This window comes from Odocoileus virginianus, chromosome 14 (assembly GCF_023699985.2).
Source record: "Odocoileus virginianus isolate 20LAN1187 ecotype Illinois chromosome 14, Ovbor_1.2, whole genome shotgun sequence".
NCBI lineage: Eukaryota > Metazoa > Chordata > Mammalia > Artiodactyla > Cervidae > Odocoileus > Odocoileus virginianus.
The window spans coordinates 58,086,804-58,103,174 of NC_069687.1; the positions used below are offsets into that span (position 1 = coordinate 58,086,804).

The following is a 16,371-nucleotide window of genomic DNA, read 5'->3' on the forward strand; positions in this document are numbered from 1 at the left end:
TGATACGAGTTGCAAATTTATTTTTCTCAGGTTGCTGTCTTTTTTTTTTGGCTGCGCTGGGTCTTTGTTGCAGTGAGGGGGCTTTTTCTCATTGCAGCTTGCATAGGGCTTCTCTAGTTGTGGTGTGCAGGCGGAGCCGCCCTGCCCGTGAGTGTCCCTGTGGGATCTTAGTTCCCTGCTCTTTGCAACCCCATGGACTGCAGCACACCAGGCTTCCCCGTCCTTCACTATCTTCTGGAGTGTGCTGAAACTCATGTCCACCTAGTCAGTGATGCCATCCAACCGTCTCATCCTCTGTCATCCCCTTCTCCTTTTGCCTTCAGTCTTTCCCAACATCAGGGTCTTTTCCAATGAGTCGGCTGTTGACGTCAGGTGGCCAGAGCATTGGAGCTCCAGCTTCAGCATCAGTCCTTCCAATGTATGTTCAGAGTTGATTTTGTTTGGGATTGACTGATTTGATCTCCTTGCAGTCCAAGGGACTCTCAAGAGTCTTCTCTGGCACCACAGGTCGAAGGCATCTGTTCTTCGGTGCTCAGCCTTTTTTATTGCTAGTGTAGTGTATCCCTATGTATCTGTCATCCAGTTTCAACATTTTGTCAGCATTCTATGCAGACATTGTTTCATTTTATTTTAAAAGTATATTTAATGGCATGGAAAAAAGACCATAGCATATCATTATATGCAAAATTATGCCACCAGTTTATAATATGCTGTTTAACAAATGACTGGCTTCCCAGGTGGCTCAGTGGTGAAGAACCTGCCTGTCAGTGCAGGAGACGCAAGAGACTTGGGTTCTATTCCTGGTCGGCAAGATCCCCTGGAGAAGGAAATGGCAACCCATTCTAGTATTCTTGCCTGGAAAATTCCATGAACAGAGAGGAGCCTGGCAGGTTATAGTCTGTGTAGTCTCAAGGAGTCAGACATGACTGAGCATAGCACACATGTTAAAAAATGATAGATGTACTTTGGAGTGACTAAATCTTAAAAAAAGGATGTACAGTGTTTGTTGGGCCTATCGGAGAGTTTTATTTTCTAAAAAGTCGAAGTTATAATTTCAAATTCTAGAATGTATATACATTGCACTTAGATATGCAGATGACTTTTTTTCTGTAGTCAAATTTATTAGTCTTTTGGGCAATTCCCTGATGGTCCAATGGTTAAAACTTGGCGCTCTCACTGCTAGGACCCAGGTTCAATTCCTGGTAGGGGAACTGAAATCCTGCAAGCTAAAAAAAAAAATTTTTTTAAAGTTAGTCTTTTTATGTATGCCTGTGGAGATTATGTTATACACTGAAAGTCTACCTTGAAATTGGTATAAATTCTTCCAATTAATATCATTGATATGTTTAGAATTTATTTTGGTTTTAAGAACAGTGGAACCAAGTTACTTTTCCCCAGATACCTGTTTGTCCCAGCATCATTTATTGAAGAATTCATCTTTTCTCCACTGATTTAAAATTCCACTTCTGGGGACTTCCCTGGAGGTCTGGTGGTTAAAACTCCATGCTTCCATTGCAGGGGGCATAGGTTCAGTACCTGGTTGGGGAAATTAGATCCTGTGTGATGCACACTGCAAAACCAAAAAATAAAGGTGTAGTTTTTGAAAAAAAAACTAAAAATTAAATAAAATTCCACTTTTGTCAGATATTAAATTCCCATAAATATTTGGATATATTCCTAAATTTTCCTTTCTTCTGCATTGATTTACCTATTTGTTCTGGGGCCAGTTTCACACTGTTTTAAAATCATTGTAGCTTTTAGGTGCTTTAATATCTTAAAGGAACAGTCTGTTCTCCTCCTTGACCCCCAATACAATTTTCTTTCCAAGATATCCCTAGTTGCTTATTATGTTTTAAAGTTTATATTAATTTTAGAATTTGCTTATCTGGAGCTTAAAAAAAAAATCCTGTTGGTGCTTGTGTTAAGATCATACTATGTTGATGGATTAACACAGAGAAAACTGGCATCATAAATGTGATGCTGAATGTACCTATCCAGAAACACTGTGTCTTTCCATTTCTTTAAGACTTCTTTTGTGTCTGTCTCTTAATGGTGTTTTACATTTTTCTTCATTTAAATCTGGCTTATTTCCTACTGGGCTGTATCTAAGAATTTTACCCTTTTTTGTTGTTGTTGCTATTATCATTAAAATTAAAAGTTCTTTGAATCTAGAATGCTTTACTGAATTCCCCTCATTGTGTGTAATATTTTTTCAGTTGGTTCTCTTGAGTTTTCTAAGTAAACAGTTATATCATCTGCAAATATAATTTTAATTCTTCTCTTCTACTTTTTACACCTTGAATTTCTTTCTCTTTTTCTAATTATAATCGCAACTATAACTTTAAAAAAATCAGAAAAACAGTCCTGATATTGGATATCTTTTTCTTATTCCTGACTTCAGTGGGAATACTTCCAATGTTTATGAAATGGGATGCTGGCTTTTGGACTGCAGTAGTTAATATTTTATATTGTTAGCAAAATAACCTGTCTATTCAATTTTATGTGTTGTTTTTTTTTTTCCAAGAGTGAATGCTATTTCATACTTTGCCTGCAAATAGAGAGATAATGCTCTTTTTCTCTTCATATTGGTTGATTTGTATTAGTGTTTTAAAATACTGAATCATCTTTACATTCCTGAAACAAACTTTTTGGCTGTGCCAGATTATGAGATGTTGGTCCCCCAACCAGGGATTGAACCCATGCCCTAGGCAGTGAAAATGTGAAGTCCTAATGGTTGGGCTGCCAGAGGATCCCCAAACTCTGTTTGACTATGATGTTTTAATCTTTTGATGTGCTGCTAAATTATGCTGGTAATACTTCATTTGATATTTTTTCACTGACGTAAAACTGCTTAGTTGGATCAATATTATGTTTGATCTGTAAAAGGCATTTGTTTTCCTCTTCTGTTATGCTACAGAATAATTTAAATAGTAGCTGCAGTGTTTGATAGATGTTTGATAGAAACATCTATCATAATGATTTCATAATGTTCAATAGAAATGTTTGATAGAAATCCTCTGAAACATGTCTGACCCTAGTGCTTTGTAGGAGATAACCGATTTTCTTTACTTAAGATAGAAAGGAGGACTTTCCTGGCAGTCTAGGGGTTAAGACTGCACTTGCACTGTGGGAGGTGATGGTTCATTCCCTGGTCCAGAAAGTTCTACATGCCTTGCAGTGCAGCTAAAAAAGTGGGGAAAAAAAAAATTTTTTTTTTTTTTCTAAAGGAAGGAAATAAAATCAATTTTGACAACTATAATTTTTTTTAAAATTTTCTTAAAACAGGTGTGTTCAAAGGAATTAACAAATGTTTTGGAGGAAACAGGTGAGTGAAATGATTGTATTTTGCGTAGTACCCCTCACAAGTATCATTTAAATTTGGGATAGAAGATGAGTCTTGTTCATTTTTCTCTAAGAATCAAGCCTTTATTATTTTAGGGTGGTTTTTTGGGTTTTTTTTGGTCCCTTCTGAGATCTTAGGTTTAGCACTTTGACAGCCCTGAGAAGCTACTTTCATCCTATATTTAATAAAAAACCGTATAACTCCAGGATTTCCTGTAAAAGCTCAACAGGTAACATTGAACGAATTAGAAAGCTGTGTGTAAGGGAGTTTCTATAGGTCCTTAGTTAGCTTTGCCCTTTTTTGTGTTTAGTTAATTTGTATTGAGGTGTAGTTGATTTGCGGTGTGCTGTGCCACTTTCTGCGGTACAGCGCAGTGCGTCTGTTACGCGTATACAGATATCCACTTGTAGATTTTATTCGCGTGTAGGTCATTACAGCGTACTGCGTAGTGTTTCCTATGCAGTGCAGTGGGTTCTTATTGGTTATCTAGTTTTATGTATAGTAGTATGTATATGCCAGCCCCAGTCTCCCAATTTATCCCACCCCCATTCCTCCTTGGTAACCGTAAGTTTATTTTCTACATCTGTGACTCTTATTTCTGTTTTGTACATAGGTGCATTTGTAGATTGCACGTATAAGTGATACCATGTGATATTTGTCTTTCTGTGTCTGACTTCACTCAATGTGACATCCCTAGGTCCATCCATTTTGTGGCAAATGGCATTATTTCATTCCTTTTAATGGCAGAGTAATATTCCATTGTATATAGGTACCATATCTTTGTCTGTTCCTCCACTGATGGACATTTAGGTTGCTTCCATTTCCTGGCTATTGTAAATAATGCTGCAGTAAACATTGGGGTACACATATCTTTTCAAATTGCAGTTTTCTCTGGATATATGTCCAGAAGTGGGATTGCTGAATTATATGGTATCGCTATATTTTCTTTTTTAAGGAACCTCCATACTATTCTCCATAGTGGCTGTACCAATTTACATTCCTACCCACAGTATAGGAGGTTTCCCTTTTCTCCACACCCTCTCTAACGTGTATTGTGTGTAGATTTTGTGGTGATGGCCATTCTGACCTTAGTTTTACCCTTTGATTAGAAAGTGATAACTTTTTCATTTTGTTAGTTCAAGAAATGTTTATGGAGAAAGCTTTTCTAAGTCAAAATATCGATATATTGATATAAGTATTTTATATCTGAACATAGAAGCTGTTCCTCAGCTTTTACCCATTATAATATGCCTGGACGTCCCTGGTGGTCCAGTGCTTTGGAATCTGCCTGCCAGTACAGGGGACACAGGTTCGATCCCTGGTCTAGGAGGAGCCCATGTGCTGAAGGGCAGCTAAGCCTTGCACCACAGCTACTGAAATCCAGGCACTCTAGAGCTTGCATGTGACACCTGCTAAGCCCAAGTGCCCTAGAGCTTGTGCTCTGCATTGAGCGGCCACCGCAGTGAGAAACCTGTGTGCTGCAACTAGACAGTAGCCCCTGCTTGGCACAGCTAGAGAAAGCCTGCACGCAGCAACAAAGACCCAGTGCAGCTAAAAATAAAATAGATAAAATTTTTAAAAAATTCCTAATAGTCCAAGTAACTTGACTAATTTTTAATTTAGCTTACCAAAGTAGGTTCATGATAGAATAATCATGGGTTTTCTTCAGATATTGCAGTATAATTGAATATTAATTTCAACATATGTGCTTACCATTTTTATCTTTTTTGAAGCGGAGTCTTACAAGGGACAGGATATCTTTCCTACCTCAGGAAACATACAGACAATTTCAGAACCTCAGAAAGAGCAACTTGAACCCACTTCTCAGAGTATCAGATCTGGATCTTTTGATAAAATAACAGATACACAAGAAAAGAATGCATCTCAGTTACCTCAGGATGAGATAATGGTGTCTGATAAGGAAGAAAGAACTTGTGCTGCTTCTGAGTCTGAACAAATGGGTAGCATCACATCGTCTTCAAAAACCCCACTAACCAGGTATCATGAGAAAATCTTTAATGTTTCTTTCTCTCCACATTTTGCTCTCAGTGGATAAATTAAACCTATATGGAATAGGTGTAACATGTATAAAGACTGAGTCCAGCACTAAGGATGGTGTTTTGTGAACATACTTCTCTGTCACTAATACAAAGGTAATGGGTGTCATCAAAGGAAATACAGTTAATACCAGACACTTTCAGAGGACATTCTATATGACAAGAGCTTAACTTTCAGGTAAGGGCTTCCCTCATAGCGCGGTCAGTAAAGAATCTGCCAGCAACGCAGGAGACCCAGGTTTGGTTCCTGGGTTGTGAAGATTCTCTGGAGAAGTAAATGGCAACCCACCCCAGTATTCTTGCCTGGAGAATCCCATGGACAGAGGCGCCTGGCAGGCTATAGTCCATGGGGTCGCAAGAGTCGGACACGGCTTACCAACTAAACGACAACCATGACTTTTAAGTACTGAAACTTTGACTTTTAGATAGAAGATCTTTAGAATTTAGGATTGCACACTTTCTCTTTCAGATTGTTCATACTTATTATTTTGATAATTATTTATTCTACCACACAGTAGCTCCCAGTGCAGATATAGATGGTGTGAGACATAGGGCTGCCATCAGAAGTAGTCTGCAAGTTGTTTCATTGAAATCTCAGATAATGTGTGCATTTCTCTCCCTTGTGGCATACCACAGAGGTCAGCTCTCGCTTTCTCCCTGTTAAGAGTAATTGTGGAATTTAAGCCCAAACCAGCTTCTCCCACATTATTTCCTCATACTAGAAGCAAGTCTGCTGGGTTATGGACATCTGCTGGCTTAGCAGCAGCATTCAAATCAATAATGTGGTGTTGGTGAATTGAAGAGGGGAGGATATGTACCAGTCTAAAGGAAAGTGGGAGGAAGGACATATATAACTTGAAAAAGCATATTTAACAAACCTGTTCTCTTTGTTATATAAACTACATCTTTTCTGGAATTAGGAATGTGCTTAAAATAGTCATGGGAGTTTGGGTTAAACCAGTTGAGAAGCAGTGTTTTAGAACAAGGGTTCTATAGAACATTATATAGTATATTGATTATATAATCATATATACATAAACAAATAAGCATGCTCTGTTCCAATAAACTTAATTGTAGAATCAGTTGGTGGACTGCATTTGGCATGTAGATCATAGCTTGCTGACCCCTACTCTGGAGTCTTCCTACTCAAAATGTGGTCCTGGGACCGATAGCAGGGACATCATTTGAGAACTCAATAGAAATACAGAACTCAGGCCCCACTCATCATCAACTCAGTTGGAATCCTCGTTTTAATAAGCTCCCCAGGCGATTTATCTGCACTTTTAAGCTTGATAAGTACTACTCTAGAGAAAGCTTTGACCTTCGTCACAAGTATATGTCATGGCATAGTGATTTTCAGTGCCTAATGGTATCAGCACTTTGAAGATGTGCCACTCGTGGTATCACACGTGCCAGTTTAGCATTCATGGAAAGAAGTTGGTATTAAGAATATGTCTTTCTGGGACTTCCCTGGCAGTCCAGTGGTTAAGACTCCACAAACTTCCAATGTAGGGAACGTGAGTTTGATCCCTGGTGTAGGAACTAAGATCCCAATGACTGGGCAGCAGGGCAAGAGAAAAAAATTTAATTATACAGGTATTGATGTTGTCCTATAAAATTTTATACATTCCTGCTTTTAGTTTCTTTACTATAATAATCAGCCTATGAAAAGTTTAGTGATTATTAAAAAAAAAAATGTGTCTTTCTGCATATTCTTGAATATCTTTACATTTGCATTTCTAGACCTGGCAGAAGACCCCTGGGATTTTTGTCTTTAATATGTTCAAAGAATAGCTTGGACTCTGATGAACCTACGCAGGTTCATAGTAAGAAACGCCTAAAACCTGTTATACCTGTATCAAGACAAAATTTGAAAAGATCTAATCTGCCTAATGTAAGCCAGAAAAAAACTCAAGAGTCCTCTGATGTTCCGTCTCGAAGTGTTGTTGACAATACTCAACCTACCAATAATGATAGTTCAGCAACTCAGGTATGTGATAACTGTTCTTTATTAATTTGTATAGAATGGATTGGTTATCAGACTCAACTAGGAAAGACATGGTAATTGCTTTCTTCATCTGGATGTCAGAAATTATTGCAGAGCAACTCCAATCGATCTCCTCCCTATCCTCCCCAACTTACTGGAAGAAGATAAGGTGCTGAATTAGAAAGTTATAGCTAGTTTAGTACAGAGCCATTGAACTAACCATAATTGAACACTTAATTGCCAGTCCTTTTCTACAAAGATCCTTCTGACCTTTTGGCTCCTTTTGTGGAAGCAAAATAAAGCAGTGCTTGCATTTTATTTCCCTGAGGAAAAATGTCCTGACACCTACAGGAATTCAAGGAACAATTAAATTAAAATTTGCTTGCATGTTTCATTTCTGTGCATTCTAAAGCAAGTACTAGGGCAGAAAAATCTGGGAACTTACATCAAAGACTTTGGAAGAATATTGGGGTGACTTATCTCAACAAAGAAAAGGCTGGTGACTATTATTGGATAGCATGGAGCCTCAAAGGAAAGAGTATTTTTGTAAAGAACATGTTTAACATTTTAAAAGTATTTTATATTATTTGCTACAATTATATTCTGAGACCAGAATTTTATGAGTCTTTATTATTGTTGCCAAATTACTTTGGAAAATAGTAATTACCAAGTGTAACAGTGCCAGTTTGGCCACATCCTTACCAGCCTGAGATGTTACTCTTCAAAATACACTTGTTTTTCTTATTTAATATAGTGGTGGAGGAGTGGAAATGTAGTTTCATTTTCTAAAACTTACTTATTTATTTATTTCCGGCTCGGCTGGGTCTTGCTGCAGTGTGAGAGCTTTCTCTTGGAGGCAACCAGGGCCTACTCCGTGGTTGCTGTGTGTGGGCTCCTCTTGTTGTGGAACCTGGGCTCCAGAGTGTTAACTCGGTAGTTGTGACACAAGGGTTTAGTTGCCCCAAAGCATTTAGGATCTTCCCAGACCAGGGATTGAACCCATGTCCCCTGCATTGGCGGGCAGATTCTTAACCACTGGACCACCAGGGAACTCTTGTCATTTCAATTTTAAAATTTGCATTTTTTCAGTTATTGGTGAGTTGGTTTTTTCCCCTCATATATTTACTAGATTCTGTTTCTGTCTCTTTTTAAATTGCTTTTGTTTTGTTTTTTTCTGATTTATAGCTTTGGAATCTCAGTAGTTTTCTTTTGTATGAGATCTTTACGCATGTAAATAAGCCACATACCTTTTAACTCTTTACTACAAGTATTTTTTCCAAGTTTATTTACTTTTTAAAATTTTGTTACACAAACTTTTAAATGTTTAGTTAAATCTATTACTCGTTTCTTGGTAAGTTATTAAATTACTTTTATGATTAAAAGTTTTTCTCCAGAGGTATAAAATTTTTAATAATCAGTCTTAAAACTTTAGTCATGGTTATTGACTTTGGTATATAGGGTGAGGCAAGCATTTAATCTAAATATTATCCTCACATTGCTACTTTGTTTTTTTTTTGCTGACATATTCCACATGTTTTAAAATGCATAACCCACAAAAGAGAGTTTATAGTAAAATATTTCCCACATCTGTCCTTTAGCTTTGTAATTTGTCCCTTCTGCAGGTATGTGGTTTACTTTTCCAGAGACATTTTAATATATACAAATATAAACATTTTTCTTTTTTTACATAAATAATGGCATATCATCTCTTCTTCGCTTTTCTTGTGTAGCAGTGTGACTTGGAGACCTTACAAAACAGTAGATAAAAGGTTCTCTCTTGCTCTCTCTCTCTCTTTATTTTTATTTATTTTTTGGGTGCACCAGATCTTTGTTGCAGCATATGGGATCTTTAGTTGTAGCATGCAGACTCTTAGTTGCAGCATGTAAGAACTAATTCCCTGACCAGGAATTGGACCTGGGCCCCTGCATTGGGAGCACAGAGTCCCAGCCACTGGACCATCAGGGAAGTCCTTTGCTCTCTTAAAAAAAAAAATTGAATTATTAACTTTTTATTTTGAGATAATTATAGATTATCATGGAGTTATAACATGCAGTTATAAACAACTATACGGAGGGATCCCATCTACCCTTCACTCAGTTATCCCCAGTGCTAACATCTTAATGAAACTCTCCTCCAGTATCACAACCACCATAGTGACATTACGACAGTCAAGAGACTGAACAGTTCTGTCACTAGAGGGATCTTTTGTTTAGCCCTTTTATAGACACACCCACTTCCCTGCCACCCCCACCGTCTCCTTATTTTCTGGGACTTGCCTGGTGGTCCAGTGGCTAAGACTCTGTGCTTCCAATGCTGGGGGGCCCTGGTGCAATCCCTGGTCAGGGACTGGGTCGCACATGGCACAGTTAAGAGTTCACACGCTGCATCTGAAGATCCTGTGGGCCGTAAGTAAGACTGGCTGCGGCCAAATAAGTAAGTAAAATAATTGTGTATTTCTTTTTTAAAAAGTGTGTCACCCCAAGAATGTTTTATAAATGGAATCATGTATTTGGGATTGGTGTCTTTTCAATAGTGAGTCATCCAGATGGTTTTATGTATCAATAGTTTGTTCCTTTTTACTGCTGGATAGTATTTCATAGTATGGATGTACCAGCTTTGTTTATCCATTTAGCCACCAAAGGACATCTAGGTGGTTTTCAGAGTTTGTTATTATAAATAAAGCTGCGAACTTCTGCGTGCAACTTTTTGTGTGGACATAAATTTTCCTTTTTTTTTTCAGGAATAAGTGCCCTCATTGTTTTTAATGATTATGTAATATTCCATTGTTTGGGTGTACCATAGAGTGATACTGGTCTCACACATAGGCATTTAGGGTATTCCTAATTATAACAACTCATTTATAAGTAGGCTGTTTTTCACATTTATAGGTTAAATTCCTAGAAATAGAATTGCTGCTCTAAAGGAATGATTATTCTTTTGACAGACATTGCCTGATTATGAGAGAGCCTTTTCCCTCACAGTAGTATATTATTAATGTTGTTCATTTTTTTATCTTCTTCATAGATTTAATGTGATATAGGTTGCAGTTATTTGTCCCTCTGTGGCATTTATCTTTTGATTTTGTACATGGTGGTTTGTGCCGTGCAGACATTTTTTATTTTTATGGACATGAATCTGTCAGTCTGCTGTGGTTTGTGGCTTTCATGTCCTTCCTTCACACTCTCTCCCCCACCCTAAGATTATAAACCATTTTCCTATGGTATTTTATAGTAGATTTTAAAAAATTAATTTTGTTTTTGGCCAGCTGGATCTTTGTTGCTGCACAGGGTTTTCTCTCGTTGTGGTGAGCGGGGGCTGCTCTCTGGTTGTAGAATGCGGGCTTCTCCTTGGGCTGAGCCCTGGCGCAGGCACGGGCTTAGAGGGCACGGCTTCGGCTGTCGTGGTGCGCGGGCTCAGCGCTTGCGGCCTGCGGGCTTGGTTGTCCCTCGGCACGTGGGGTCTTCCTGGACCAGGGTTGACCCTGTGTCTCCTGCATTGCAGGTGGATTCTTTACCACTGAGCCACCAGGGAAGCCTCTGTGGTCAATTTTTTAAAATGTTTTTACATTTAAGTTTATTGATCCATCTAGAACTTGTAATGGTGAAGTATAATAGGTCTGATTTTGTTTTTGTGAGATAGTTATACAGTTGTCCAATATTATTTATTGGATTATCCATCTTTTCTCAATTTTTTTGGGAAATATCACTTTTATCAAATACTGAATTTCCATCCATATGTGTTAGGGATATTTCTAGTCTACTATTTTGTTGATATGCATGTCTGTTCCTGTGCCAATACCATGCCATCTTAATTTTTCTAGATTTATAAGTATGCTAATTTTTGATAGAATTGCTTTGATTTGTGATATTTCCTTATGTTCTGTTTCATGGGTCCTGTTTTGGCCATTAAAATGTTTTCATTTAGATTTAATAGTATTATATTTTCTATATTATTAATTTTTTTCACAGAAATTTGAATGAAGTAATAAACGTGTACACTACAGTTAATCTACTTATGTCTAGTATATTTGCTGATTTTAATTTTATTATAACTAATGCTGCAAAGCTGATCTCTTACTATGTTTAGGATTATTTCCTTAATATAACAGCACAGAAATTAAATTATTGGGTCAGTGAGTGTAAACATATTTAAAGCTCTTATAGTGGTAAAGAATCTTCCTGCCAGTGCAGGAGACACAGGTTCTATTCCTGGGTCAGGAAGATCCCATGAGTAGGAAATGGCAACCCACTCCAATATTCTGGCCTGGAAAATTTCATGGACGATGGAGCCAGGTAGGCTACAGTCCGTGGGGTCGCAGAGTCATACATTGCTGAGAGACTGAGTGAGTGAGTACTTATTGCTATATTGCTTTTCAAACAGGTATCAATTTAGACTACCACTATCAATATAAATGTTATATTGCATACTTACTTTTATTATCTTTTTAGGTTTCTTCTAATCGTCCCTTACCGAAAGGAGAATGTAAAGGTGGCCAAAACCGGGTACCTGAAGAGGAGCCAACCACAGTCTCTGAATATTTCTTTAATGATATCTTTATTGAAGTGGATGAACCAGAATAGAAAATCGCCTTTAAAAATTTTTTTTTAAGTCTAGGATTTCCATAATCAGTTATGTCAACAAAGCAGTATTTAGAAAGAAGCATCACTGGCAGTTTTTCTTTAGGTTGATTTTGAGTATTTATTCAGCTTGATTTGAAGCTTTTATAATCAGTGAAAAACATTGCTGGGGTCCTTTTCATTCTGATTGGCTCAGCATTTTGGAAATATCAACCAGTTAAGACTGCTTTCTCAGCCAGAAATAACAGGTCTTGTTTACATTTTGACTTTCTGTATTGAACACACGTGAACATCTTCGAATGTTGTGGATAATGTCTGTGTAAATCACAGTGCTGATGTATTTGGAAGTGGATTGTATTTAATGTTTAGAGAACCTTTTGTGAAGGTTTTTTTATGTTTGCTTAGGGTTTTTTGTTTTTGTTTTAGGATTTTTGGGGGTTTGGGTGTTTTTTTTTTATTTTGGTTTTTTAGTATGGTGAAAGCCTTTTCATTTGCCTCTAAATATATGAAAGGAAATTGTGAAACTCCAGTTTAGTATGGTAACTGTTAAAAACTTTTCTATTATCATCTATTTGACTGAAAAGTGTGTATTTTTCTAATTCATATTGATGTAACATTAGTCCTAATTGAAGAACTAGTATTTAAACTTACTATTTATAAAGATAAAACATCAAAAAGCTTATTTATTTTTAAATTTTTTATTTAAAAGAAGATTCAGTTTTAATTTTTTACCCCTGAGATTATGGGTAAAGAAGGCATTAACAATTCATGTTTGTCTCCTTTCCCGCTTTAATTTTAAAGATATTTAAAGTGATATAACTAAAGTATTTGGATAGTATATATGTTTGAATACATTTTTTTCTCATAGTTCAGTATATTGACTTTGTACTGTGAATTTTTTGTTTTTCTTATTTCTTAGATAATCTCAGGATTTGTATGGGAAAAAGAAAACCTTAACCTTATTTATGAGGCAAATTTCCATACAAAACTAGTCTCCGTTACATAAACACATGCTCACATACACACATTCCTTTTTTAAAAAACAATTTCTTGTTAGTTTTCTTTCCCCTATTAAATTCTCCTTAAGAACCTAAGTATGTAGGTCTTTACGGACAGAACATAATTGAGATGTTAAAAACAGAAAATAAGATAACAATAAGCCTTTATTAAGTCAGTGATTATCATCAATATGAATTTATGGGTTGGGTTTAAATTTTGTGATTTACATAGGTAATTCCTTTATCACCCAAGCAAATCTCTGGGGTTCAAATTAAACTTCTGAAAAAACAGATTTATTCTTTTATATGAAAAGCCCTTTGGGTTGATAATACCTTGGATCAGGAATCAGAAACATTTTCTGCAAAAATATTTTCGAATTTGTGGGCCAGATGCCCTCTCTGGTAACTACTCAACTCTGCCATTTAAGTATGAAAACAGCCACAGACAATACTTACATGATGGGCATAGATGGATTGGGTCTTTAGTTTGACCCCTATATTAGACAATAGTTTTCTTACTTTAAGGTGCTGATGTCATTACCTATGAGATATTTGTCACTGGAATTATGAGTTTTGCCTAACAATTAAAACTGTTGATTGCATTATGAAATCAGTATTTCAGTTGGGAAGATATTTTAATGTCTAATTATGTTTGTAAATTGAAAAAAATGGTGACCAGTTTTCAGGTTCACTAGTAAAAGTGGATTTGGCTTGGCAAGTATAACAGTAATCCTAATTTATTAAAACAATTGATATTAGAACATTTCCTATTCATTGCCTTATAGTGAAATTTACAGTTTAAACTTTTTTGTCATAAAGGAGGATTTATAAGGAAATTCTCTATAGATATGCATTTATTTATTTCATGTGATTAATATGTTACAAAAATCATGGTCGTAATCACATTGCTATTTTAAATGCCATTTTTATAAATTTTAAAAGTCATATTCTGAAAAGGTTTTTTTATTAGTTCATGTTAGTTTAGGTGTTAGGTTGTCATAGCTAAACTATGATTTTATCCCTTGTTTACTATCACTTTAAATTTGTTAACATCTGTTTCTTGTTCATCTACAATGAGTTAATTTTGTGGAAGATGTAACTTCTTACTGTATAAAGGATAATTTTATCTTTGGGCATTCATTGCATTTAGAGAATCAAGTCAGCTAAATTCTCCTACAGTTATATCCTTAAAACTACTCTTAGAGAAAGAAAATCAGTGTCTTTACCTTATAAAGGGGAAAGACTTGTTCACTCCTGTGTTTAATCTGACTCATATAAAGATCATGTGTAGAATTTGTATTTTATAAATTTTCAAAGAGATATAATTAAAGGTCTTTATTTTTTTCTTGACTTTTCCTCCTGATCACTTATATCTTAGCAAGTGATCAACATGATGACTTAAAAGCCTAATTGTTGGTAAATGATTGAGGCACAGATAAAAATATGAATATCCACTGCTTACCACCATGTTTTTTGAAATATAGGTCACCATGTATACTATCTTGCTTGACGAAGTCTTTGACAAAAAGCAATATCTGTCATTGTAAATTTTCTTGTTCTAAAGAAAGCAGTTATATTCTGTAGATGTAAATTATGTAAATAAAAGTTATTTTATATTATTTGTTTTGTCCTTTTTTTCAAATGACAATAAAGATATTAATGTGTTAGTGAACAAAAAATAGTCTTAGAAGTACAGTTTATACTTCCACAAAAATATAGTATAATTGGAAGTTAATTTTTTCTTTCATTTATGCTATGGAGGATATTATTTTGATTTTGCAAGAATAAAGAATAGACTTTCTCCACATTTGGAACATATGAAAAGTTGCTTACTTTTTGATTTGCTCCTCATGCAGTGAAATTTTAGATAAAAGAACTCAATCTCTTTTACTCTTTTTTTTTTCTGGAGAGAAAGGCAAATGGGAAACTTCAGTTATGAATATAAACCTAGACTTCTGACATTGTCTGACCAGACTTTTATACTTTTTGTCTGGTATAAAAGGATTTTTTGTTTTCTTAAAACTCCTCCCCAGTCTTTTCCTGCTTTCTCCCAATATGTTAATCACAATTTGGGTTTTCATATTCAGTATTTGTATTGTAATTATTCACTGCTCTACCACCTAATAAACTAAGATGACATTTCCTTTCTGGTACAGCTCTTTGTTTTTCTTGGAGTTAAGAATTGTTTCACTTTTTCATTTGCTTTGGGTTTGTTTTTGAACCTGTAGCTTAACCTTCCATACCCTCCAGCAAGTCTGTTTATACTTTATATATAAATTTATACTTTTCGACATGGTCAATTTGTCAGATAAATTCTTTCTTTCTTCTTCCCCCTTCTCTCCTCACCCCACTACCACCCCACTCCTGGAAAACTTATGAAAATCTTCCTTCCTGCTTTCATCTTGACTGAGTCTTCACAGGTCTCCATGTGCAGCACAGTTGCCATGCTGGGCCTTCTCTTGTGAATCCCCTACCCTTCTTTTCTGGTTTGAACTCCCTATTTCTGGAGCCCATGTCATTGTTTTTCTTGATTTGGAGAGGTATATCTTCCTTATTTACTGCAGAAGGGTATGTGGATGATTTTGTAACTTGAGACTTTACCTGTCTGAGAGTTTCCTTTTTCCAGTCTCTCAGTTGGGTTCTGTGTGGGATTCTTGAATAATTCGAAAATAATTTCTGCTTCATTTCAAAATCATCCTCTGATTATATTCTGGTCTTCAGTGTTTAAAAAAGTCTGCTGCCATTCTGATTCCCCATCCTTTGAATGTGGGCCTCTGTTTACGTGTTTTCTGACCCTGGTACTTGGCACAGTGGGCTTCCCTGTGGCTCAGTGGTACAGAATCTGCCTTCCAAGCAGGAGACTTGGGTTCAGTGACCAGGTCAGAAAGATCTCCTAGAGAAGGAAATGGCTACCCATTCCAGTATCCTTGCCTGGAGAATCCCATGGACAGAGGAGCCTAGTGGGCTACAGTCCCTGGGGTCCTAAAAGAGTCAGATATAACTTAGCAACTGTACCACCACCGTTGTGCACGATAATGTGCCACGCCCATCCCTTCCTGCCCCCACTTTCACATCCTGGGCCTCTTTAATATGGAAACTCATTTACTTTCCTTCTGTCAAATATTCTTGCATTATTACTCTGATAATTTCTCTTTCATTTTCACCTTTCTACTGTCTGAAATTCCTATAAATCAAATTTTTAAATCTCCTTTAGTGGTTCCCTAAGTTATCTTTTCTCTGCTATTTTCTACTCACCCCTTATCTCTCCTCATATTTTTGTTTCCCCTTTGTGTGTGTTGGGGGAAATATTCTTAATTTTTACTTCTACTGGAGACAAGTGTCTGTTCCTTTTTAGAAGTGACTTTGTTGGTCACAAAACATAGAAGACCAAAAGTCGATGCTTCAGAC

At 36.2% G+C, this 16,371-nt stretch overlaps 1 protein-coding gene across 3 annotated transcripts in view; it reads left to right on the forward strand.

Annotated features, from left to right (window-relative positions):
- The window catches only part of BDP1 (BDP1 general transcription factor IIIB subunit), a 79,414-nt gene extending 64,832 nt beyond the window's left edge, over window positions 1-14,582 (forward strand). For all 3 annotated transcript variants that reach the window (XM_020915572.2, XM_020915582.2, XM_020915591.2), the window contains exons 36-39: window positions 3,286-3,325; window positions 5,077-5,341; window positions 7,144-7,390; window positions 11,837-14,582. In XM_020915572.2, the coding sequence (XP_020771231.2) occupies window positions 3,286-3,325; window positions 5,077-5,341; window positions 7,144-7,390; window positions 11,837-11,968 (684 nt within the window). In that variant the 3' untranslated portion in view covers window positions 11,969-14,582. The remainder of the gene's footprint in view (window positions 1-3,285; window positions 3,326-5,076; window positions 5,342-7,143; window positions 7,391-11,836) is intronic.
- The last annotated feature ends 1,789 nt before the right edge of the window (window positions 14,583-16,371 follow it).